The sequence below is a fragment of the Pituophis catenifer genome, unplaced genomic scaffold (assembly GCF_029215685.1).
Source record: "Pituophis catenifer annectens isolate HBS135680 unplaced genomic scaffold, rPitCat1.0.hap2 SCAF_3, whole genome shotgun sequence".
Lineage (NCBI taxonomy): Eukaryota > Metazoa > Chordata > Lepidosauria > Squamata > Colubridae > Pituophis > Pituophis catenifer.
Window position 1 is genome coordinate 195,286,607 of NW_027256883.1, and position 21,069 is coordinate 195,307,675.

Below are 21,069 nucleotides of genomic sequence, written 5' to 3' on the forward strand. Positions count from 1 at the left end.
CACCTCATTTAATGACCATTCGAAGTTACAATAGCACTGAAAAAAATAACTTGATGACCAGCCCTCATTTTTACAACCAATGCAGTGTTCTTGTAGTCATGTGATTGAGATTTGGGTACTTTGCAACTGATGGGTATTTACTATCCCCTCGCAACATCCCATGGTCATGTGATTGCCACTTGCGCACCTCATCACTGACTACTGACAAGCCAAAACAAGAGGGAAGCCAGCAGTAAAATTGTGATGTCTTGCTTAATGACTGGGGCACTTCACTTAATGACCAAAGAGGAAATAGGATCATAAGCCCACTGCAGTTATGTGGTATTTCACTTAATGACTGTGTCATTTAGCAACAGAGTTGCCAGTTCCAATTGTGGTTGCTAAATAAGGACTACCTGTAAATACATTTTTAAAATGTGACATTCTTCCTTTTTTCCTCTTTATTAATTCGCAAGGAACTTCTATATCAATGTATGAAAAGGCTTCAGTGTTGTAAACTTTGGACTCATGCAAATTTTTCAATGATTTGACTCTGAGACCCCAGACTAGAATAAACCTTCTGAACATAAATGAAGGACATTTTCAGTTCAATTTACTGAAACAATTAGATGACCCACACATCAAAATGTACCTTTTTCTAGATGATGTCGATATTTCTCTTTTGTTTTGAACATCAATATGTATTTCAAAGGAGTCCAAAATCTTTCCGCTGGACAGAATAATATGCTTCCCTGTTCAGTGCATTCACTCCAGATTTTCAAGCAGTGTTTCTGCTTTTTGGCTTTTTGGATAACTGCAAAAGACAGCTTTGGAAGTTAGCAATGGAATTAGAACTCTCTTTCAGCTGGAAATGGAATATCAGATGATGCCAAGATGAACCACTACAATTTTGAATATATGCAAACATTCAAAGACATAAAATAGGAATGTGTGGATCAAGAATAGGTAGCCTAATGCCCTCCAGATGTTTTGGACTTCAACTCTCATTAGCTCTAGCCAACATAATCAACAGTAGGGGGACTGTGGGATTTGTAACCCCAAAGATCTGCAAGGCACCAGATTGCCTGGGGTTGATATGTTACCAAATTATGCTACTAGTCTTTTATTCCCTTCAAGTACCCACCCCATGAGTCAGAATTTCAAGTGATTATACGACAAGGAAAGAAGGGAGAGACATGTCTCAAATGTTTTGCCAGACAACTGGGAAACCAACCCACCCAGCAGCAAAGAAACAGAAATAAAAATCTGTTCATTATGAAGAGATCTGTAGTTGCAAAAACCACATAGTCTTTGAGCCTTAGTCTAGCTTTTGACATTGCAGATTTCACATGCTTTTTTCCATATGCGGTCAAGCAAACTGCAAGCCGTAGTCAATGTTGAGATGATCAATGCTGACAGATGTGATCCCAGAGAGCACAACCTGACTCCTACAGTTAGACCTGCCACCATCCCAGCTCTCATTTAAATGCAACAACAACAAACAACAACAACAACAATGCTCTTCATTCATTCTGTTGTTCAACTATGCAAATGATTACTTGGCCTTGAATTCTGACTTAGAAGACAGCAGTGATTGATCCAGTGACTTTTTCTGGCAGTGCACAGCTTGGATAAATAAAGCAGACCGCATGATGAATAAATCAACCTGCAGGTGGTCCATTTGCAAGCACCATAATAAAATAAATTTGACAAATTTAATACATTTAATAAAACGTCATGCAAGCTTAGTGTTCTTGCCTAAAATCTTATGCCCACTTGCCGTAAGTTGTTAGATGAAAACACTAAGATCTCATGATAGCTGAAATGCTAAACTCTCACAACACTGGAAATCTCCCAAGATTTCAACCCTCCAAAGTTATTTTTAACTTTTTAAAGTATTCTTTAATTCTGGGGTCTTTTAGGTGTTATTGGCCAGGGAGAAGAAAATCAGACAAAGCATGGCACCTACACAATTGTACCCCACTGGGTATGATGGACTACAAAGCATTTTGATGGTTTGGTTTTGGTTTGGTTTTTTTGCAGTCGTGTCAGAAACACGGAAGCTCTTCTGGGTTGAAAGGATTAACTGGTGACATCACAGTTGACCAGAGGACACTCAGTTGGGGGTCTACTTCCATGTCTCTGGCAGGAACTGGAGTGAAGGATGAGAGCTCAACCCTACCCCATGGCAGCTCTCAGATCTCAAATCTTCTCCCTCTTTTATAAAAGATTTTTAATTTTTAAATATCTTTTAGTATTTTATATATTCAATTTTAAAATTGGTTTTAAATAGTTTGGGGTTTTAATTTGTCTGGGCCAAAATTATTTAATTTGATTTTAATTCTACTTCTAAATTTTGTATGTATGTGTTTTACTGTTTGGCTGTGCACTGCCCTGAGTCCTTCGGGAGTAGGGCGGTATAGAAATCAAATCAAATCAAATAAATAAATGAGGGCTTGCTAAACTCCCACCCAGTGTCCCAACCACTGGAGCCATTCTGCTCCTTATTTTGATGATTATCTAATGGAACACATTAGGGAAACAGTTGGGAAGCAGCAAGGATGAAGATTCTAGAGAAAAGTTCAGACATCATTTATAGTCTGTTTCAACTATCAAGCCCTGGGATGCTTGTAACTTACTCTCTTCAACTGAAGTTATTTTCCGTGGAACAGGAGTAGCCAAAGCAGAAATTATTTCTAAGACATGCTTCTGTTGTGACACTTCTTTCAAAAGGTTCTCCTGGATAATTGGAGCTAAGTTTGGCTTTACGAGTTTCTGGAAACAAAAAGAAAAAGACAGAGAGATATATAAATATTCAGTAATTTTGACTAAGCACAAAATCAGCTGAACTGGTTGCAAAGATTCTTCAAGGCCATCAGGAATAAAATCTGCCTACCATTATTGACCCCGGACAGAAATTAAAATCACTTTCTTCTTCTTGAAGTTGTTATGCTGTGCGGCCAAAGAAAAATATTCACAGATAACTTTACCATTATGCACCTCTGCCAGCACTAAATATTTTTTTTGGAGGTTAGGTAGCCAAAATATATGCACTATTTCAAGTGTAGTCATACCACATCTTTGTAGAAAGATATGAAAATATTTACACGATAGGTAGCAGCACTTAGCTGATCTTATTTAATCTTGAAAAAACTAATCAAGATGACAATTAGCACTAGTATGAGAAATGACCAGGAAATCTTAGGAAAGTATTTAGGTTGGGAAAAATCAAAGTACCTGAAAAATGGCTATTCTATACAATCACCCAAATTCAAACTTTTTTTTTTAAAATAAAGTTTTTTTTTATTTTTTAAGATAGACAAACATTTAATACATCAATCCTTCCTTTCCTCTGATGTCTCGGTGTTATCTTCTAGGCTTCTTTTCCATCTTCCATAAGTTTCTTCTATCTTCATATTCATCCAAACCATTCTAACAGTTAATTTCTAAATTCAATATTATAATCATCATTTGTACATAATTATAGTATCAATCATTTGTATCTCTTTTCCAACCAACTATAAAAATAGTTCCATGTTTTAAAATATTCTGATTCCTCCTTATCTTTGATCATCAAAGTTAATCTATTCATTTCTGCACAGTCTAAATTTTTTTTTATTACTTCTTCTTCCAAAGGTATTTTCTCTGATTTCCAGTTTTGAGCATACACAATTCTTGCACCTGTTATTACATGTATAATCAAATATGCATTTTCCTTACTAACTTTTTCTGGAAAGAAAATCAAACTCTTCTTGAAGGAGATTTTATCTTTTTATGATAACAACAGTTTTACTGGGTTTTTTTAAACAGTAAAACTTTAAAAACTCTTTTTTAAAAACTTTAAAACTTTTTTTAATTTGAATACCTCATACAGGTAATCCTCAATTTATGACAACTGAGCCCAAAATCTCCATTGCTAAGCAAGACAACTGTTAAGTGAGTTTTGTCCCATTTTATATTTTCTTGCCACAGTTATTAAGTGAATCACTGCAGCTGTTAGGTTACTAACAGGGTGGTTAAGTAAATCTGGCTTCCACATTGACTTTGCTTGTCAGAACATCACAAAAAGTGATCACATGATCCCGGGACACTGCAACCATCATAATTATGGGTCAGTTGCCAAATCTCTGGATTTTGATCATGTGACCATGCGGATGCTGCAATAGTCGTGTGAAAAATGGTCATGTCACTCTTTTCCTTTGTAACTGAACAGTCACTAAATGAATAGTTGTATGTTGAGAACCACCTACATATTTTTTGCTCCACACTATTTACGTATGATATTTTCCTCGAATTATCCAACATGCCCACAAAATCCTTTTCCTACTTATCCTCTGCCAACTTAGATCCATGAGACAGAGATAGAGTTCTGATTTTATATTCCAATCGGTATCACTTTACACTTGCTTTTAGTGGAAAACATATGCCAATTTTGCAGTCATTTAACCAGTCCAGAGTAATACAGGCACTTTCAAGTAATGGTATACATCTTTCCTACCAATTTCAATTTAGATTCCACCCCCACCCCCCGAAAGACAGAATAGATTTCCACTAAAATGTTTTTAGGAGAAAGGAGTCTTCTTGTAAATATATAGTTACAAGAGGGCCAAGGGAAGTGAGTGAATGTTCTACTCTCTGCAAAACTCCACAATTTCAAAGAGAAATTCAGAAGGAATTTTCATAAAGTAAAAAAGCAGAAGATTCTTATGATAATCTTTGAGGCAGTGATGAAATGTAAAATGTGTTACTACTGTTTCTGTGGGCATGGCTTGGTGGTGGGGGGGTAATGTGACTGGGTGGGCATGGCCAACTTTTTTTTTTTACTTTTAAAAGCATTTTTTCTACAACCACTTCAGCTGAAGAGGTTGTAAAAAAATGCTTTTAAAAGCCTTTGAAGATCAGGCAACTCGGCTGGGATCGTCAGAGGCTTTTAAAAGCATTTTTAAAAGAGGTTGCAGAAAAAAATGCTTTTAAAAGCTTCTGACGATCCCAGCTGAGCTGTGCGATCATCAGAAGTTTGGTTTTTTTAAAACTTTTAAAAGTATTTTTTCAGCCGAAGAGGTTGTAGAAAAAATGCTTTTAAAAGTAAAAAAAAAAAAAGCCTCTGATGATCGCGCAGCTCAGCTGGGCATGGTGGGGGGTGTGTGTGCAGGGATTTTTGCTACCGGTTCTCCGAACCACCCGCCGCCATCACTACTGGATTGGGCAATCCGGTCCGAACCGGGAACATTTCACCTCTGCTTTGAGGGATTACAAGGTGGATTTTGGCACAGCATTAGTTTAAACAAATCCTTTCAGAATTCCTTTTTGTTTGCACAACCATAGTTTTAATCACTTTTGATCATCCGTTTCTACAGCAAAATGATGTTTATAGTGAACTCTGTTACTGTTACTGTTTAACTCCAGATGCTTTATGAACGCGAGAAGAGGCGTTTCTTCCTTTACAAATCTTTGGAGGATTCAACTCTTTATAAATCCTTGGGCGACCCCACGGTTTTTATTGAAAGAACTCAACATTTATTCCTGCTCTTTGACTGTTACATTTGCTTTAGGAGCCTTTGACTCCTATAATTGAAAATCTGCTGACGGCAACAGGCTTTTCGCCAGAGGATCTGTTTGTGAATCAGCATGAATAGGACCTCCAGGCGTCAAAGCATCATGGCTCTTCCAGAAATTGGTCTCTCTCCTCCGGGGATTGTGGTGATCGTGTGGATAACAAGCATGCAGACTCAGCACTTTGGACACCCACTGGCTGGGCAAGAGTTGTACTTGCTGCTGTAGCACAAGCAAATTAGTAGCTCTCTGTCATGACCTTAGATACAAAATTGGTTATCATCAATTATACCCCTAAAATATATATATCGTGTTTCCCTGAAAATACGACCTTACCCCGAAAGTAAGTCCTAGCTTGATTTTTACATGTGCTCCCAGTATAAGCCCTACCTCCGAAATAAGCCCTAATTAAGATCCCACCCACTCTGGGGGGCACGGGTAAAAATTAAGCTAGGGTGGGGATGGGGGTGGAGCTGCCCTACTGCTTACCTACGGACAGTCGTAGCCGGGCCTCCCACACCCCGACACCTGCCTTGCTGGCCCATTTCTTCTGCAGCCAGCAAGGCTTTTCTGAAGGCCTCTGTAGCCAATAACAGAGCTCCGGATCCATCTAGAGCTCTGTTATCATCTGCAGAGGCCTTCAGAAAAACCTTGCCGGCCTAGCTGGCCGCAGAAGAAGTTCCTGAAGGCCTCTGACAGTGAAAAGGAGGCCGGGGTAAATGCACGCAAGTGAGGTGAGTCAGTGGACATCTCCCCCCCCCGAAAATAAGATCTAGTGCCTTTTTTGTGGCAAAAAATATATAAGACCCAGTCTTGTTTTCAGGAAAACATGGGTAGCAATACTGTAGCAACAACATTTAGATTTATATACTGCCTCATAGTGCTTTACAGCATTCTCTGAGCAGTTTAGAAAGTCAGCATATTGCCCCCAACAATCTGGGTCCTCATTTAACCGACCTGGGAAGGATGGAAGACTGAGCCAACCTTGAGTCAATAGGAATCGAACTGCCAAACTGCTGGCAGTTGTCAGTCGTCAGAGGTTTCAAGACTCTTTTTGCTAAAGCTGTGGATTGAAATGTTCTCTGTAGAGGAAGCAAAACCCTACTGAGAATTGATGCAATCCTGAAAGCAGAAATCCTGTTTGGAACTAACAGCCTCTCCATTTTGCTTTGGTTTGAGTCTGTACGTCCCCATCCACAGACTCAATTCCCAACCCTTGTAGGTTGTCCAGAAGGATGACTGGCGGTATCAAAAGCTGCCGAGAGGTCTAGAAGGATAAAAATAGTCACTCTCCCCTCCCCACCCCCCATACAAGTCCTTCCATGGTTCAGGAGAATGATAACTGCATATGTCCAGGCTTACACCCAGACTGTAACAGGTCCAGATAATCTGTATCCTCCAGAGCAGGGGTCTCCAACCTTGGCAACTTTAAAACTTGTGGACTTCAACTCCCAGAGTTCCTCAGCAGCTTTGCTGGCTGAGGAACTCTGGGAGTTGAAGTCCATAAGTCTTAAAGTTGCCAAGGTTGGAGACCCCTGCTCCAGAGCCCTCTGTAACTGCAGGCCACCATTTTCTCAACAACCTTCCCCCAAAAAGAAAGTAGGAGATGAGACATTAGTTATCTGTCCAGAACTGGCTCCCTGAAGTATCTTTCAAGGCTCCTAAAATGTGCTTTCCTCAAAGAAAAGAAAAAAAATTGCTGATTATTTGCCTGAATCCAGCTCCCAGTCTTCTCCCTGGCCTTTTCATTAACCTGGCCAGGAAGAGGTCCAAGCAGAAGAGCTAATATCAGAGCTCTTCCTTGAGACCCTCAGGCTTAAAAACAAGGCAACCCTTCCTGCCACCATTTCAAGATATCCCTTCTGTCATCTCAAGAGATTCTCTATCTCCCTTCAGGTCAGAGTGGACGTTATCAGCAAAACGAAAAATGAAATGCTCAGTTAGTGAACATGTGGTGTATATACATATATTGGAAGCAACACATGTATACATTAAATGTGCAGGAATGTTATGACTTCACATCCTGCTTGGGCTTTTCCCAGAGGCAACTGTTTGGTTATTGCATGGGAAATAAATATTACAGTGGCCAACTCTTTGATCTAATACCACAACATATTTTTGTCACATTCATCCATGTTTACATTTGGCAATGATTTCTGAATGGCTCAACAGCTTGCAGACCATAAAATCTCCCCAACACAGATTATAAAGTTTACTGTATTCTACTATGCCTCTTGTTCTGTGGGACTAAAAACAGCATAAGGTTCTAGCTCAGGTGTCCAGAGCCGCATGTGGCTCTTTGGGTCCTCTGCTGTGGCTCCCTGTCGGGTGATCCCACCACTGGCTGCCCCCCCCTTGCCCTCCCCTCCCAGTCACTCCTCACTTGGCCTGAGAAGGTAAGGGCAACGGCAGGGGATGGAGAAGCAGCCAGGGCAGAGACAGAGAGATACAGAGAGAGGGGGAGAGAGAGGGGTCAAAAGGGTTTTGTGGTTCCCAGTGTTTTTTAACAACTGATTCTCTGCCCTAATGACTGGCTGGGTAGCATGGCTAGGGGTCATGTGACTGGTAGAAGTGAGTGATGTCAAGTTGGCCACGCCCACTCAGGTTTTGTGGCTCCCGGTGTTTTCTTTCCTGTGGGAAATGGGTCCAAATGGCTCTTTGAGTGTTTAAGGTTGCAGACCCCTGTTTTAGCTGGCTGGGTTAAAACTGTATTCCTCACCTGCAAAAGGACCCGGCAGAGTTGCAGGTGGATTTCCAGGAGTCTATCCAGGTCATCACTTCCTGTGGTTAACTCCTTTTCCATGTGGGCATCACAGCACAGAGAAGAAAGAGTGGCATCGTTGTAGATGCTGGTGCCAAACACAAGAGGAGAGAAGAAGCACGTAACAAATCATAAATGCAAATCAGGAGTGGAGAGAACTAAGCTTTCATCCCATTCTGATTTACACTAGAGGAGTCCTCGACTTACGATCACAACTATGCTCAAAATTTATGTTGCTAAGTGAGGTGGTTGTTAAGTGAATTTTGCCCCATTTTACAATCTTTCTTGACACAATTGTTAAATGCATCACTGCAGTTGTCAAGTTAGTAACGTGGTTGTAAATTATATGGCTTACTCACTGACTTTGCTTGTCAGAAGGTCACAAAAGGGGATCACACAACTCCAGGACACTGCAACTGTTATAAATGTGAGCCAGTTGCCAAATGTCTGAATTTTGATCACGTGGGATCAAACGGGGATGATGCAACGGTCGTAAAATGGTCATAAGTCACTTTTTTCCAGTACCATTGTAACTTCGAACACTAAAGTCACTAAAGCAACTGTTATAAGTCAAGGACTATCTGTACTCCCTTTATATTGTGATAGAAATCAGATTAAAAGTTTCTGGGACATAAAAATAAAAAAAAAACCCATAGCAATGTTGAAAAAAGAATAGAACATCAGAAGAGCTCAACTAATTCAAAAGGGCTTTTACTGGACAGGGAGGTCCATCTCAGCCTTCACCACCTTGGAAATGGACTGCAACTCTTGGCCAGCCTTCAGAACGTCAGTCCCAACTCAGCACAAGAACTTCAGATCAGAGATGGTTGCTCTGATTGCTACTGTAATCAACCAGATGCCTCTAATTAGTTTATAAGTGCCGCATAAGGCCAACTGCCCTCCCAGCAACTGATATTTGGCAGCACAAGGCCTCTGAACGCTCAACTATGTTCAGGTAGTTAATGGATACTGAAAACCTTCATGAATTTGGCTAACCCCATTTTAAGGCCTTGACATGTGTTATGCCTTATATGCCACTAAAACAGTCAAACTGACTTATTTATAAAACTCCTACAGCAGGAACAAGGATTCTTCAGCTCACAAGCCTATTCTGGCCTGTCAGAACAAATATTTAACTCAAGAAATCTTGAATGAAAACTCCTTTGGCCTGGACCAAATGTTTTCCTCCCTCCATCCCAACAGAGACCAGTCAGTTTAAACTGTCCTATTGCATCTTTCCCCGTGGAGTGCTTGCTCCAGTTAGGTAAAAATGACATGCCATAGTAAACCGAGCTTATGTTGTCAATTTTTTTCTCTCTCTCCCCCTACCCCACCTCCCAGCTTTCTATTTTCAAGGCTCGGTTTATAGTCAGTGTAGGGCTAGAAAATGTTATGATAAAGTGTTATTATGGCAGTTAATAACCTTGTATGGAAGCATCTACCTGGTGCTGCAGGTCCTTACACTTCCAAAGGATGAGAGTTCATCAGCACTGCAGTCGGCATTGAGGAAGTCAAAGCTTTCCAACACAGTCTCTACCATCAAACTCTCCATGGAAGAGTGTTTTGGATGATACTTTTTGGGCTGTTGGTGACACAAAGCAAGCTGTATTTCTATGCACGCAGGAACACATTCTATCCAGGGAATAAGTGTTCTCAAAAGCATCCATAACAAAATATAGGGAAGTCCTTCTTCTAATCACAGATTTATTTATTTATTTTTTGTTAAAAATGTGGCTAAAACCACCACATGTATACATTATAATGCATATACAGCAGGAGTGTCAAAGTCGATTTCATTGAGGTCCGCATGAGGATTGTGTTTGATCTTGGGGGGTTGGGGTGGGCATGGCCACCTCAAAATAACTTGTGTTGGGGTGCCTTTAGTGGCCCGAGCACTCTGTCATTGAAAACAGGCTCCTGAGCTCCGTTTTCAGCTGCAATGGCTTCCTGAAACCCTCTGCCAGCGAAAATGGAGCTTGGGAGGGCAGCGCATGTCGTCCTGCAACTCTCTGCCAGAGAAAATAGAGCTCGGGAAGGCCACATGGGCTGGTCCTTCACTGTTTCCAGGTCAGCCCCATGGGCCAGATCTAAGCACCCCACCAGGGGTGCTATTCAGCAGGTTGTGACAGGTTCTGGAGAACCGGAAGCAGAAATTTTGAGTAGTTCGGAGAACCGGCAAATACCACCTGTGGCTGGCCCCAGAGTGGGGTGGGAATGGAGATTTTGAAATATCCTTCCCCCAGGAGTGGGGAGGGAATGGGGATTTTGCAGTATCCTTTCCCTGGAGTGGGGTGGGAATGGAGATTTTGCAATATCCTTCCCCTGCCACACCGATCAAGCCACACCACGCCCACCAAGCCACCCACAGAACTGGTAGTAAAAAAATTTGAATTCCACCACCCGCGGTTCGGATCCGGCCCATGGGCTCAAGTTTGACAACCCTGATATACAGATTCTCAGAGATATTGCAATTTAATCTTCTCAGTACAACTGAGGTAAGGATGAAAATTATGACCATTCATAAATATCTTAGGCAGCAAAGTTCTTGATAGGAGAACTACAAGTACGTAATTTGATTGAAAGGCAATAGTTCAAAAACACATTAAAAATAATTTTTTAATAACAGAAAGGCTGCCAATAAAGAAGTCATTAAAGATGTCAGTTGCAAAATAAAGCCTTGAATGCAGCCACCAGAGCTCTTCTCAAAGTGTTGAATTAATTATATTGAATGTTAATTACATTTACTTGTCAATTAAATCTATTTTAACTTTTTACCTATTTTGTACGAATGCACATAAGTAGAACAATGTACATGTAAATTAGGTTTTCCTGATCTAGTGGGTTCTAAGCTTTTGGTGGATTTCAGAGCCAACAATCTATTAGCCAGCCTTTTCAAAATCCAAATACTTGGAAGATTTCAATACCTTTAATTTGTCCTGGATACAGAAGACCTGGTATTCCAATTCCTCCAGTTGAATAGGACTTGGACCCTGTGACTTCAGCAAATTTAATACTTCCTGTAGGATCTTCTGAATTGACTTGGTCTTTCCAGTAGGTTTGGCATCATCATCATCATTATCATTCCAGTCTCTTTGTTCAACAGAGAGAATCTTTCTTTGTTGCTCTGAAGGGTAATGCCAGTCCTGAGTGATGGACTTACCACCATCTTTGTCTTGTTCCAGCAGACATGATGGAATACTTAAAGAGGTTTCAGCATAGGGAGTCTCTTGTAGGATATCTAAAGTTCTGTGGCCAGGAGGCTGGCATATTGAAATATCCTGTTCCTCTCCTTCTGCACAATTATTCTGCAGAATAGCCAATGGCAACTTCCTTTGATTTGATGGCGGAGTTATGTTTCTGCTTTCTGTCACTTTCTGATCTTCAGAACTAAATGAACTTCCTTCAGTTGTCTCTGTAAGGCTGTGACTTACACTCCTCAGACGCATGTTAAAATCACAGTCAGCCAAGTAGCTCAGGATGCAGGAATCTTGCGTCTCTTCCCTAATGTTTGCATGTTTCTTTCCTTGTTGCAAAACAGACTGTGGGAAACAGGTGGAAAATGCAATTCTCTTTGGAACATTGTACTGACCTTCATACATGTTAGGCTCAGCTCTTAACATGTCTCAGAAGGTGGCAGCACATGGCAACTTTTGTAATGAGTTCAGAAGCTAAATAAGTTTGGACATGGTTAGTTCTTGAGTAGAAAGCTTCAGATAACACTGAGGCTGTAGACTAAGCTAAGTCAAAACAACAACAAAATATTCAGATTCAATTTATATATTATAAATTATATATTACTTTATAATGCTGCCATGAAAACTAGCAAGGATCAATCTATTCTCAAAATGTTAATGTTACATTCTTTCAGTTGTATGCTTTGGGGTTTTTTTCACTATTTATATAGGTTAGCAGTGTATCATTCTCAGGTATGCCTTCTCTTTCTCTCATTGTCCTTTCTCTAAGCTATTATGAATAACAAACTACCATGGTCCATTAATTAACTCTAATCAAGTTTATTTTTAGCCTAGCAAAGGGGGAAAATTTTCTCTTGTAACACTCAATGGCATCCCAGAATACTTTTTTTCAGACTTTATACCTTAGAACAACCTTCTTGAGGTGACTGGTTGAATTCAAAAAAATTCAAACAGCAGTCAGCCAAATTACTAAACGATACCAACAACAACACTCTTAATACTCATATTACAGTACAATTGTTTTTACAGATATTATTTTCAAGTGCTACAAATTACATATAGCTAACACGTCTAGGAACCATGGATAGTTTTACAGAACATAATTTTAACTGGTCTCTTTTGAAATCCACCCAAGCTGGTGGCCAATAATTAAAGCTAAGATGGACTAATTCTGTAACTGTTGTTCCAACCTCCTGATCAATAAAGTTAATCTAAAATCTTTCTTATTATTTCATCTTCCAAAGGTATTTTCTCTAATTTCCAATTTTGTGCATAAACAATTCTTGCAGCTGTTATTACATGAATAATCAAATAAATATATTCATTTTTGATTTTGTCATGTAGGATACCCAATAAGTACAACTCTGGAAAATTGAATACGTATTAAATATTAAATGGTTTAAATATTGGAATAAAATTAAAACCTGGTTGGAAGAAATGACACAAACTCCTTATCATTTGATGCCTTTTTCCTCAAATTTTTCCAATAGAACAAACAAGAATATAGTCCCTTTTCTTCACTTCCCCACCCTTCATCCAAGTCTTTCCACTCCATCAACCAAAATTACTTCGTTGTGAAACAAGCCTCTACAGAATCAAGATATTGCTTACATCACCATCACCATCAAAATTACTGTCATCATCATCATGATAAACTTCGCTTTTCTAAAGGGAAATTGTCTATTAATGATGCAGAAAGAATGGTATTTTTCTTAACAAGAATTACAAGAATGTTTGAAACAGAAAATCCATCAAGCTGAGGGAAATTCTACCCATCCCAAAGCCTGCCAAAAGTGGATCTTTCCTGTTAACAGATCAACTGTTTAATATTCCCCTTGCTACTTAGATTTCCTTTATTATAACATTCCGATCCAGCAATGAAGAATTATCAGGAACTGGGCAGGATACTTTAAGTTTCGACAGCCTTAATTTCACAAGAGACCATGGAAGAGGCTATAGGTTATGGTATGTCTTTTAGAAGAGAAACAGATCCTACTTCATGTATACTTACAAGGTAATATTTTTCTCGGAAGCTGGGGGTATTTGGAGGGGTCCAGCTGTATATGGAATTTTTTCTACTTCCCACAGAAAACTTGGTGGTAGACCCAGGGGACAAAATTAAGTTCTCGGAATCAAAAGGACTGTGGATTGAAAGAAACAAATAAAACCCAATAAGTATTAGAAAGCCAGCACATGCTTATCCGTATGCCAAAGCACAGAGGAAGTCCCGTGTATTTCTGCCAATTGGCTTTCTCAAATTCCCCATACGGACATACAATTCCAGTCTTGCAAGACAAACCAAGAATGTGCTTCAAATGCTTTTGTAGGAATCCTTCTTCAAGGGGTGCATTTTTTATTTTTTTTACCACTGGAAAGATGCAAATATCCTAGCCACATGAGACCTCTGATGAAGCTGTAATTATGGATTGTGGATGATGAGAATATGCTGAGCAATTTGCTAGCGATGACTCCAAATTGCACCTACTAACATTTTGGGAGTTTCAGATAAGAATCATTTTATTTATCTGAGCTCTTGTACTGCAGGATGTGTTCTTTTTTATTCTCCCAGCTATTTCTCATGTTATTTATTTGCTTCCTTAGTTTTAGTTCTGCTTTCTTTGATTGCTCATGTTTTATAATGATGATGTACTCAGACAAGGTTTGAGATGCAGCCTAGAGCTTTTCACTTTCAAATTATCTTGAAAATAATCATGTGAAATGGAGAATAAAATATATTACACAAATACAGGTCAATTACTTTGGAACTGTCTTATATGTCTTTTTGAGTATTCGGTTTTACCTTTATAGTAATGCTTGCTATAGTTTTCGATTTTAATTAAAAAGGAGTATGGAAAATGGTCAAGAATTCTGCTACTGGTGTGTCAATGTATGGACTAACAATTTATTTGGGTTCTGCAGAGTCTTCTAACTCTTTGTAATAAGCATTGATTGAATGCAGTGGCTTTTAAAAATTTCATCATGGTGGAACCTTTTCTTTCTTGGTCTGTTTTTGAAGTCAGCATAACCAAGATGGGCAAATCTAAAAGTGATAAGATAAAAGGCTGTAGTGCAGTTAGAGCAAGAGAATCCACAATGTGAAGTGGTAAATGATCAGGGCACAACCCAGAGATATTAAAAATAATAGATATGATGTCTTGAACAATATTATTTTTTCTGAGTTTTAAGGAAACTGGATGGTGACCAGAACTGTACTACTATATTTTTGGAACTATTAATTATCCCTGTTCTTATCTGTATTGATAAAACTCTAGAAAGACCCTGCCTGAATAACACTTTGCAGGTCCAGCTCTGAAGAATGGTATTAACCTCATGTTTTGGTCATAGTAATCTCTCCCAATCTGATGTCTGTTAGATATGGGGAAATTCAATCCCCCTCTTGGCTGCAATTATGAGAGTTGAAGTCTGGGGACCACCATGTTTAAGAAGCTTTTTTTTAAACTGCTTTTCTTCTGCCTGCAAAGAGAGCAGGAAGAACAACATTTGAGATCTCCCCTACAGCTCCAGGTTACCCTGAGAAATAGTATTGGATAGTAAGCATACGGTCGCAAAGTAGACAATAGACCAGTGATGGCTAACCTTTTCAGCACCAAATGCCAAAAGCGCGCACATACTGTATGTGGGTGTACATCCATAAGGCAATGTGTGCATGATCCCTCTGTCCCCTGTGTGCGCCCACCCCTGCACGTGTGCATGCGACCCCCGTGTGCACCTCATGCATGCGTGTGACCCCCATGCATGCGCATGCATCTCCTGCATGCACCCTGTCCCCGCGCATGCATGGCAGACACCTGAAAACCAGCTGGCCGGCGAGAGGCTCACGCATATGCATGGCAGAGCTGAGCTGGGGAGACAGCTCACATGCCCGCAGAGGAGATTCTGTGTGCCACCTGTGGCATGCGTACCACAGGTTCGCCATCACAGCAATAAACTGTCAACATTTAGAACTGCAATTGATCCAAAATAATTTTAATTCATTTGAGTGTAATGTATACATTCTGGCTAAAATTATTGTGTCTCTTTATGGTTTCTCTTCTAAACTGAGGTTCATCTCTTTTAATGGTTTCATTGTATTTCGTGGTTTCTTCCCCCCTCTCATAACTTCAAAAACCATCTTGATTATAAAGAGCCTTTGTAAATATTTCCCATTCTGTGCATTTGCATGATAGTCTTTTCCTACCATTAAGCAACAGATGAACTGGATGCTTGTTGTGAAATTAAAATCCTTTGTATAGATAAGGAGGTGAAAGTCTCTCTCATTGCCCTAACTCTTAAATAAGGGCTGATGGAGTACAGAAGGATCTACAAGACCAAAGATCTTTTTCTCCTTCAGATCCAAGCATGACAAAAAAAAATACTCTTAATTAATCAACCACCTAAACTCAGATTTGGCAGTAGCTGGACTTGATTCTCATCCATCACCTTCTTAGTTGTCCTAGCAGAAAGAAGCCAGGAGAGCCTCAGAGTTACAGCTGTATCAGAAAGGATTGTCTGCTATATTGCCTCATCACAACCATCTGGAAATATTGCTATTCTCATGCTTGTTTGATGTAGTGTTTCAGGCATCAGGCTCAGTGGTGGGTTGCCCCTGGTTCGCACCGGTTCTATAGAACAGGTAGTAAAACCAGCGGGAGGCTCCACCCACTGACCCTGACGTCATCAAAACACTTCTGCGCATGCACAGAAGAGCGTGCGCGGCCCTGTTGCGAACTGGTAGTAAAGGTAAGTAGAACCCACCCCTGTTCAGGCTAGAAACTAGGAGATTATGAGTTCTGCATTAGGCATGAAGCCAGTTGGGTGACCTTGGGTCAATCATTTTCTCTCAACCCTAGGGAAAATGGGAAAATGTTGCCAAAAAACCCCTGCAAGAACTAGTCCAGGCAATCACCAGGAGTTAACACTAATGTTAACACACAAAAATCATGTCATTGTTGTGAAAAGAGGGGAAGGGAGGAGAGGAGAGGAAAAGGAAAAGCTAAGAGAAAGGGAAAGGGAAAGGGAAGGAAAATAGTAGTGTAATGTTGGGTCCATGTCCCTGAATTCCTTGCTCCTGTGCTATTGGCTTTCTGCAAAGTGACTAAAACTCCCATTCCAGGTGACTTTTTGGACCCTAGTGATGTCATTTAGCTGAACTTTTTGTTTGGAATATTATCTTACTAACCCAGCTTTGACAATGCATATGCTTTTCCCCCCCTCTACATTGTATTAAACTTTGTTTCATTTTATGTCTGTAAACTATCTGGAATCTTGGGAAAGGGGTGGCATATACATAAACGAAATAAATACTTTCTGTGTGTAACCAATCTACTGCAAGTGGGAAGTTCCCATTTGTGGGTATGTGGTCAAGTTGTGGGAATGTGATTGCAAGAGCCTTCTTTAGTTTCTCTATTCAGCACCTTAAAGCAGTGGTCCCCAACCTTTTTATCGCCGCGGCCCGCTGAGCGCGCGCAGGGGTGGGGGCACGGCCCAGGAGCTTTTGCGCACGGCCCATTGCGCACGGCCCAGGAGCCTTTGCGCTGCAGCGTTGATGTCCCCCGGCCGCTGTGCGGCCCGGTGCCAGGTACTCCACGGCCCGGCACCGGTCCGCGGACCGGGGGTTGGGGACCACTGCCTTAAAGGAAACCCTCTGTCCAAGTCCCTCTGAAAGCCAAAACTGAATACTTTGCATGTTCTAATGTAAAGGCAATACCATTGCCAATGGATGAGGGTAACACAGAAATTTCATCTGTGGCTCAAACCATCAGAAGAAAAAGGGGAGAAAATGGGTGTGTAAAAGAGAAGAAAGGAGCATAGAAGAAATGAGCCAATTTCACCATGCCAGTCTTGTCTAAAGCTCAGTCTTTGCAATTCAAAAGGTCACCTACTGTTGCTGTTTGCTTTTCTAGTCCAATTTTCACTCCGTGATTGGCATCATCCAATAAATGTTGGCATTTGTTACATTTTTATACTACTGTCCTCCAACATGCTTAGAACAGCACACTTGGTTCTGTTCTGTTCTCGCATCAAGATAAGGAAGTGAAGCTCACACACTGTGCCCTATTTCCTCACAATGGCAGTATTTGAACAATCTTAACCAGGTCACTTCAAAATTTGGTGGCTGCACTTGCATTTGTGAAGTTGTTTCAGTTTTAACCATCGTGAGATTATTATTTTTGTTGTGGCCACATATGTTGGACCAATTGCCATAGTGCTAGTTTGATTAAATGAATTAAATCAGTAGCAAAATTATGTGTGCAGTGAATCCAGCCTCTCTTTCACATATCAGTGATCCCATATTGTATCAATCTATGGTTGGTTTTAACAATGATTTATTGGCAAGTAGCCGGATTCATAGAGCATGCTAAGCAATAAATTGGGCTTTATAAAATACAATGGCTGATTAATATACAACATATTAAGTTAAGAGCAAGCGAACAATTTTATGGCTTGGTGTAGGATGCAACCTTCTAGTATGCTAAATCATTTCTATTGCCTATTTTGGTCTTCATATGATGTGTGAATTTACCTGTTATATTTTATGTTATATGGGACTGAAAATACTGCTTCCACATGTTAATTGGCTAAGCTGAGTAGTTTCAGTACTTGTCGAAGCAAGTTAGCACCAGCAGCAGTCTATAAAATGGACGGATTCAGACATCCATGCTTATAAATTCAGTGCTAGAAATCTTGTACAGGAATCCAACTTATTTTTCAACAAGTTATTATTTCCTAGTGTATCTTCTGTAACGTATTACTACATGAGCAGATAACTCTCCAAAATTGATTTTTTGGTTTCCACAATTTTAATTAAAAAACCCCACAAGGGGGTACTTGGAATCACCAGAAATTCCTAATTCTCACTTAAAAGTAGAAAATTTGAGACACTAGTAAAGTTAGCATTCTAGGGCAGGGGTGTCAAACTCACATCACGGCGGCGTCACATGACGTATCACGACTTTTTTCCCCTTCGCTAAACCAGGAGTGGGTGTGGCCAGAGTGTGATGCATCCGGCCCATGGGCCATGAGTTTGACGCCCCTATTCTAGGGAAATTTGGAGGAAGTAACTTTGACACAGCCAAATTCTGATAATGAGAGCTGTTACACCTTCACTAACCCCCCCCCCCAGCAAATGTTGTACTTTGAGCTAATCTGAATGTTGTTTACTGGCTTTTTGTTTGTGTTTATGTGGAAACTAGCCATAGTTATAAAACTATGATTTATAAATCATAGTTTATGGCTTGAAGAGTTGTGGTGTGAACCCAACTAAGAATGAATTATTCAACAAATTTTGATTTTCCAGTGGGGTTCTAAATGGTACAGTGAGCACATGAAGTCATTATAATACATCTGCCAGTGCATCTGTCTTCAGCTCTCTGTTTCTACTCACGTAAATACTCACATGAGAACATGCTGCAAAGATGAACCACAGCAAAAGCTTTTGTGACAAGAAATCTTATTCATAAAAACATTCTTATTATAAATCTGTAATCAGAGGGCTAAACGTACATACAGGCAGTCCTCGACTTACAATGATTCATTTTGTGATTGTTCAAAGTTACAACGAGCTCTCCCCGGAGATACGGAGGATCCCGGATTTACGCACTTTCCGCTGTGCTCTCAAGACTTTTTTATTCCAACAAGCAGGGCTGGCCTAACTCTTTTTAATTGTTTAATTTTAATTTTAATTTGTTTTTTAAAAACAGGGGTGTTTTAATTAGTATGGGCCAAATTTATTTAATATGTTTTTAAATTGTTTTTTAAATTTTATATTGTATCTGTTTTATCTTTGGCTGTTCACCGCCCTGAGTCCTTCGGGAGTAGGGCGGTATATAAATCTAAATAAACTCAAACTCAAACTCAAACACAACGGCACTGAAAAAAAGTGACCTATGACTATTTTTTCACACTTACAACCTTTGCAGCATCCCCATGGTCTTGTGATCAAAATTCAGATGCTTGTCAACTGGTTCATATTTAGGACGGTTGCAATGGGTCATCTGATCACTTTTTGCGACCTTCTGACAATCAAAGTCAATGGGGAATCCAGATTCACTTAACAACCATGTTACTAATTTAACAAATGCAATGATTCACTTAACAACTGTAGCAAGAAAAGTTATAAAATGGGGCAAAAGTCACCTAACAAATATTTCACTTAGTAACATAAATTTTGGGCTCAATTGTAGTTGTAACTCAAGGACTGCCTGTATCTAATCTTTGAAGAGTCCTCGATTCACTTTGAATGAATAAAAGCACACATAAGCATTACATGTTTTATAATTATGTTATTTTAGCCTTAAAAGATATTTATGAAAAGAGAAGACAAGATTGCTTATTACACCAAAAACATTTGCATGAATAAGAACAAGCAAGCAAACTGCCAAGAAAAGCCAACGCATTTGGGGATTGTGGTTGTTATTATTGTCGTTATTATTCAAGACCCTTTATGCATCCACTCTGCAAAAGATCAACAGATTGAGCAAAGTCTGAATATGAGAGAAATGGCTTTTAATTTTCCTAGGAGGTATTAGCTCACACAACAAAACTTCAGCAAAAAAGATTTCTCAGAAAAGCTATTTCAGTCTTAAAATGTTTCTTTCCAGAAGACAAAAGATAAAATAAAAATCTTCGTGTTATTTTTTCCACCATAAATCACATGGCAGAAATCCTACTGGTGATCTTATTTATTATAGATTCACTATATCATCCAAATGTATTTTCACACGCATAATTTACTCAATTTGACAGATCAGTATTTTGTGGTAACCTTAGAACAGCCTTTCCCAGTTCGCATTCCCCAGACCTGTTGAGAGTGCCTTTCCCTTGTATTCTGGTCATCATGACCAGGGATTCTGAAGAGGCCATCAATATATTTGATAGATGCTGAACAGAGAATGCTATCTACAATTATGTCCTGATTAGCAACTTAGCGCACCTTCTAGAGTCATCCAATCATCTCTGTGCCAAAACAAGAGTAATACTTGATTTAGAGTTGCCCACAACTGTACGTAGGTGTCACAGCCTACCTATCTGATAGGTTAATCCAACTTCCTGTTCTGTGCTTTGGTGCTTGAGCGCCCCCTAGCCAGAACTTTCATAACTGTATAAATGCAACAGCTATGCAACTTTCTCCAAATGGCAGATGCATATGTTCCTTCACATGCAATGCCAAAGAGGCAGGGGTGCTATTCAGCAGGTTTTGACAGATTCTGTAGAACTGGTAGCAGAATTTTTGAGTAGTTCGGAGAACCAGCAAATACCACCTCTGGCTGGCCCCAGAGTAGAGTGGGAATGGAGATTTTGCAATATCTTTCCCCTGGAATGGAGTGGGAATGGAGATTTTGCAGTATTCTTTCCCTGCCACGCCTACCAAGCCATGCCCACCAAGCCACGCCCACAGAGCCAGTAGTAAAAAAAATTGAATTCTACCACTGCAGAGAGGTCTAATCCAAGCTTGATGAGGACAGGGGGTTGTACTGCTTCACCAATAGATAAAGGACCCTGTGAAGATGACACAAGCCACTAAATGGAGAATTGATGTATGCAAATGTGTACTTCCAAATATGTATAGTTCCCAAAGATCAT

The 21,069-nt window shown here is 39.9% G+C and overlaps 1 protein-coding gene across 5 annotated transcripts in view; it reads right to left on the reverse strand.

Annotated features, from left to right (window-relative positions):
• RIPOR3 (RIPOR family member 3) overlaps positions 1-21,069 on the reverse strand; it is a 143,127-nt gene that overhangs the window by 22,522 nt on the left and 99,536 nt on the right. For all 5 annotated transcript variants that reach the window (XM_070941746.1, XM_070941741.1, XM_070941742.1 and 2 more), the window contains 6 exons: positions 13,499-13,628; positions 11,218-11,832; positions 9,736-9,875; positions 8,252-8,381; positions 2,619-2,754; positions 632-793 (listed from right to left, as the gene is read on the reverse strand). In XM_070941746.1, coding sequence (XP_070797847.1) covers positions 632-793; positions 2,619-2,754; positions 8,252-8,381; positions 9,736-9,875; positions 11,218-11,832; positions 13,499-13,628 — 1,313 coding nt within the window. The remainder of the gene's footprint in view (positions 1-631; positions 794-2,618; positions 2,755-8,251; positions 8,382-9,735; positions 9,876-11,217; positions 11,833-13,498; positions 13,629-21,069) is intronic.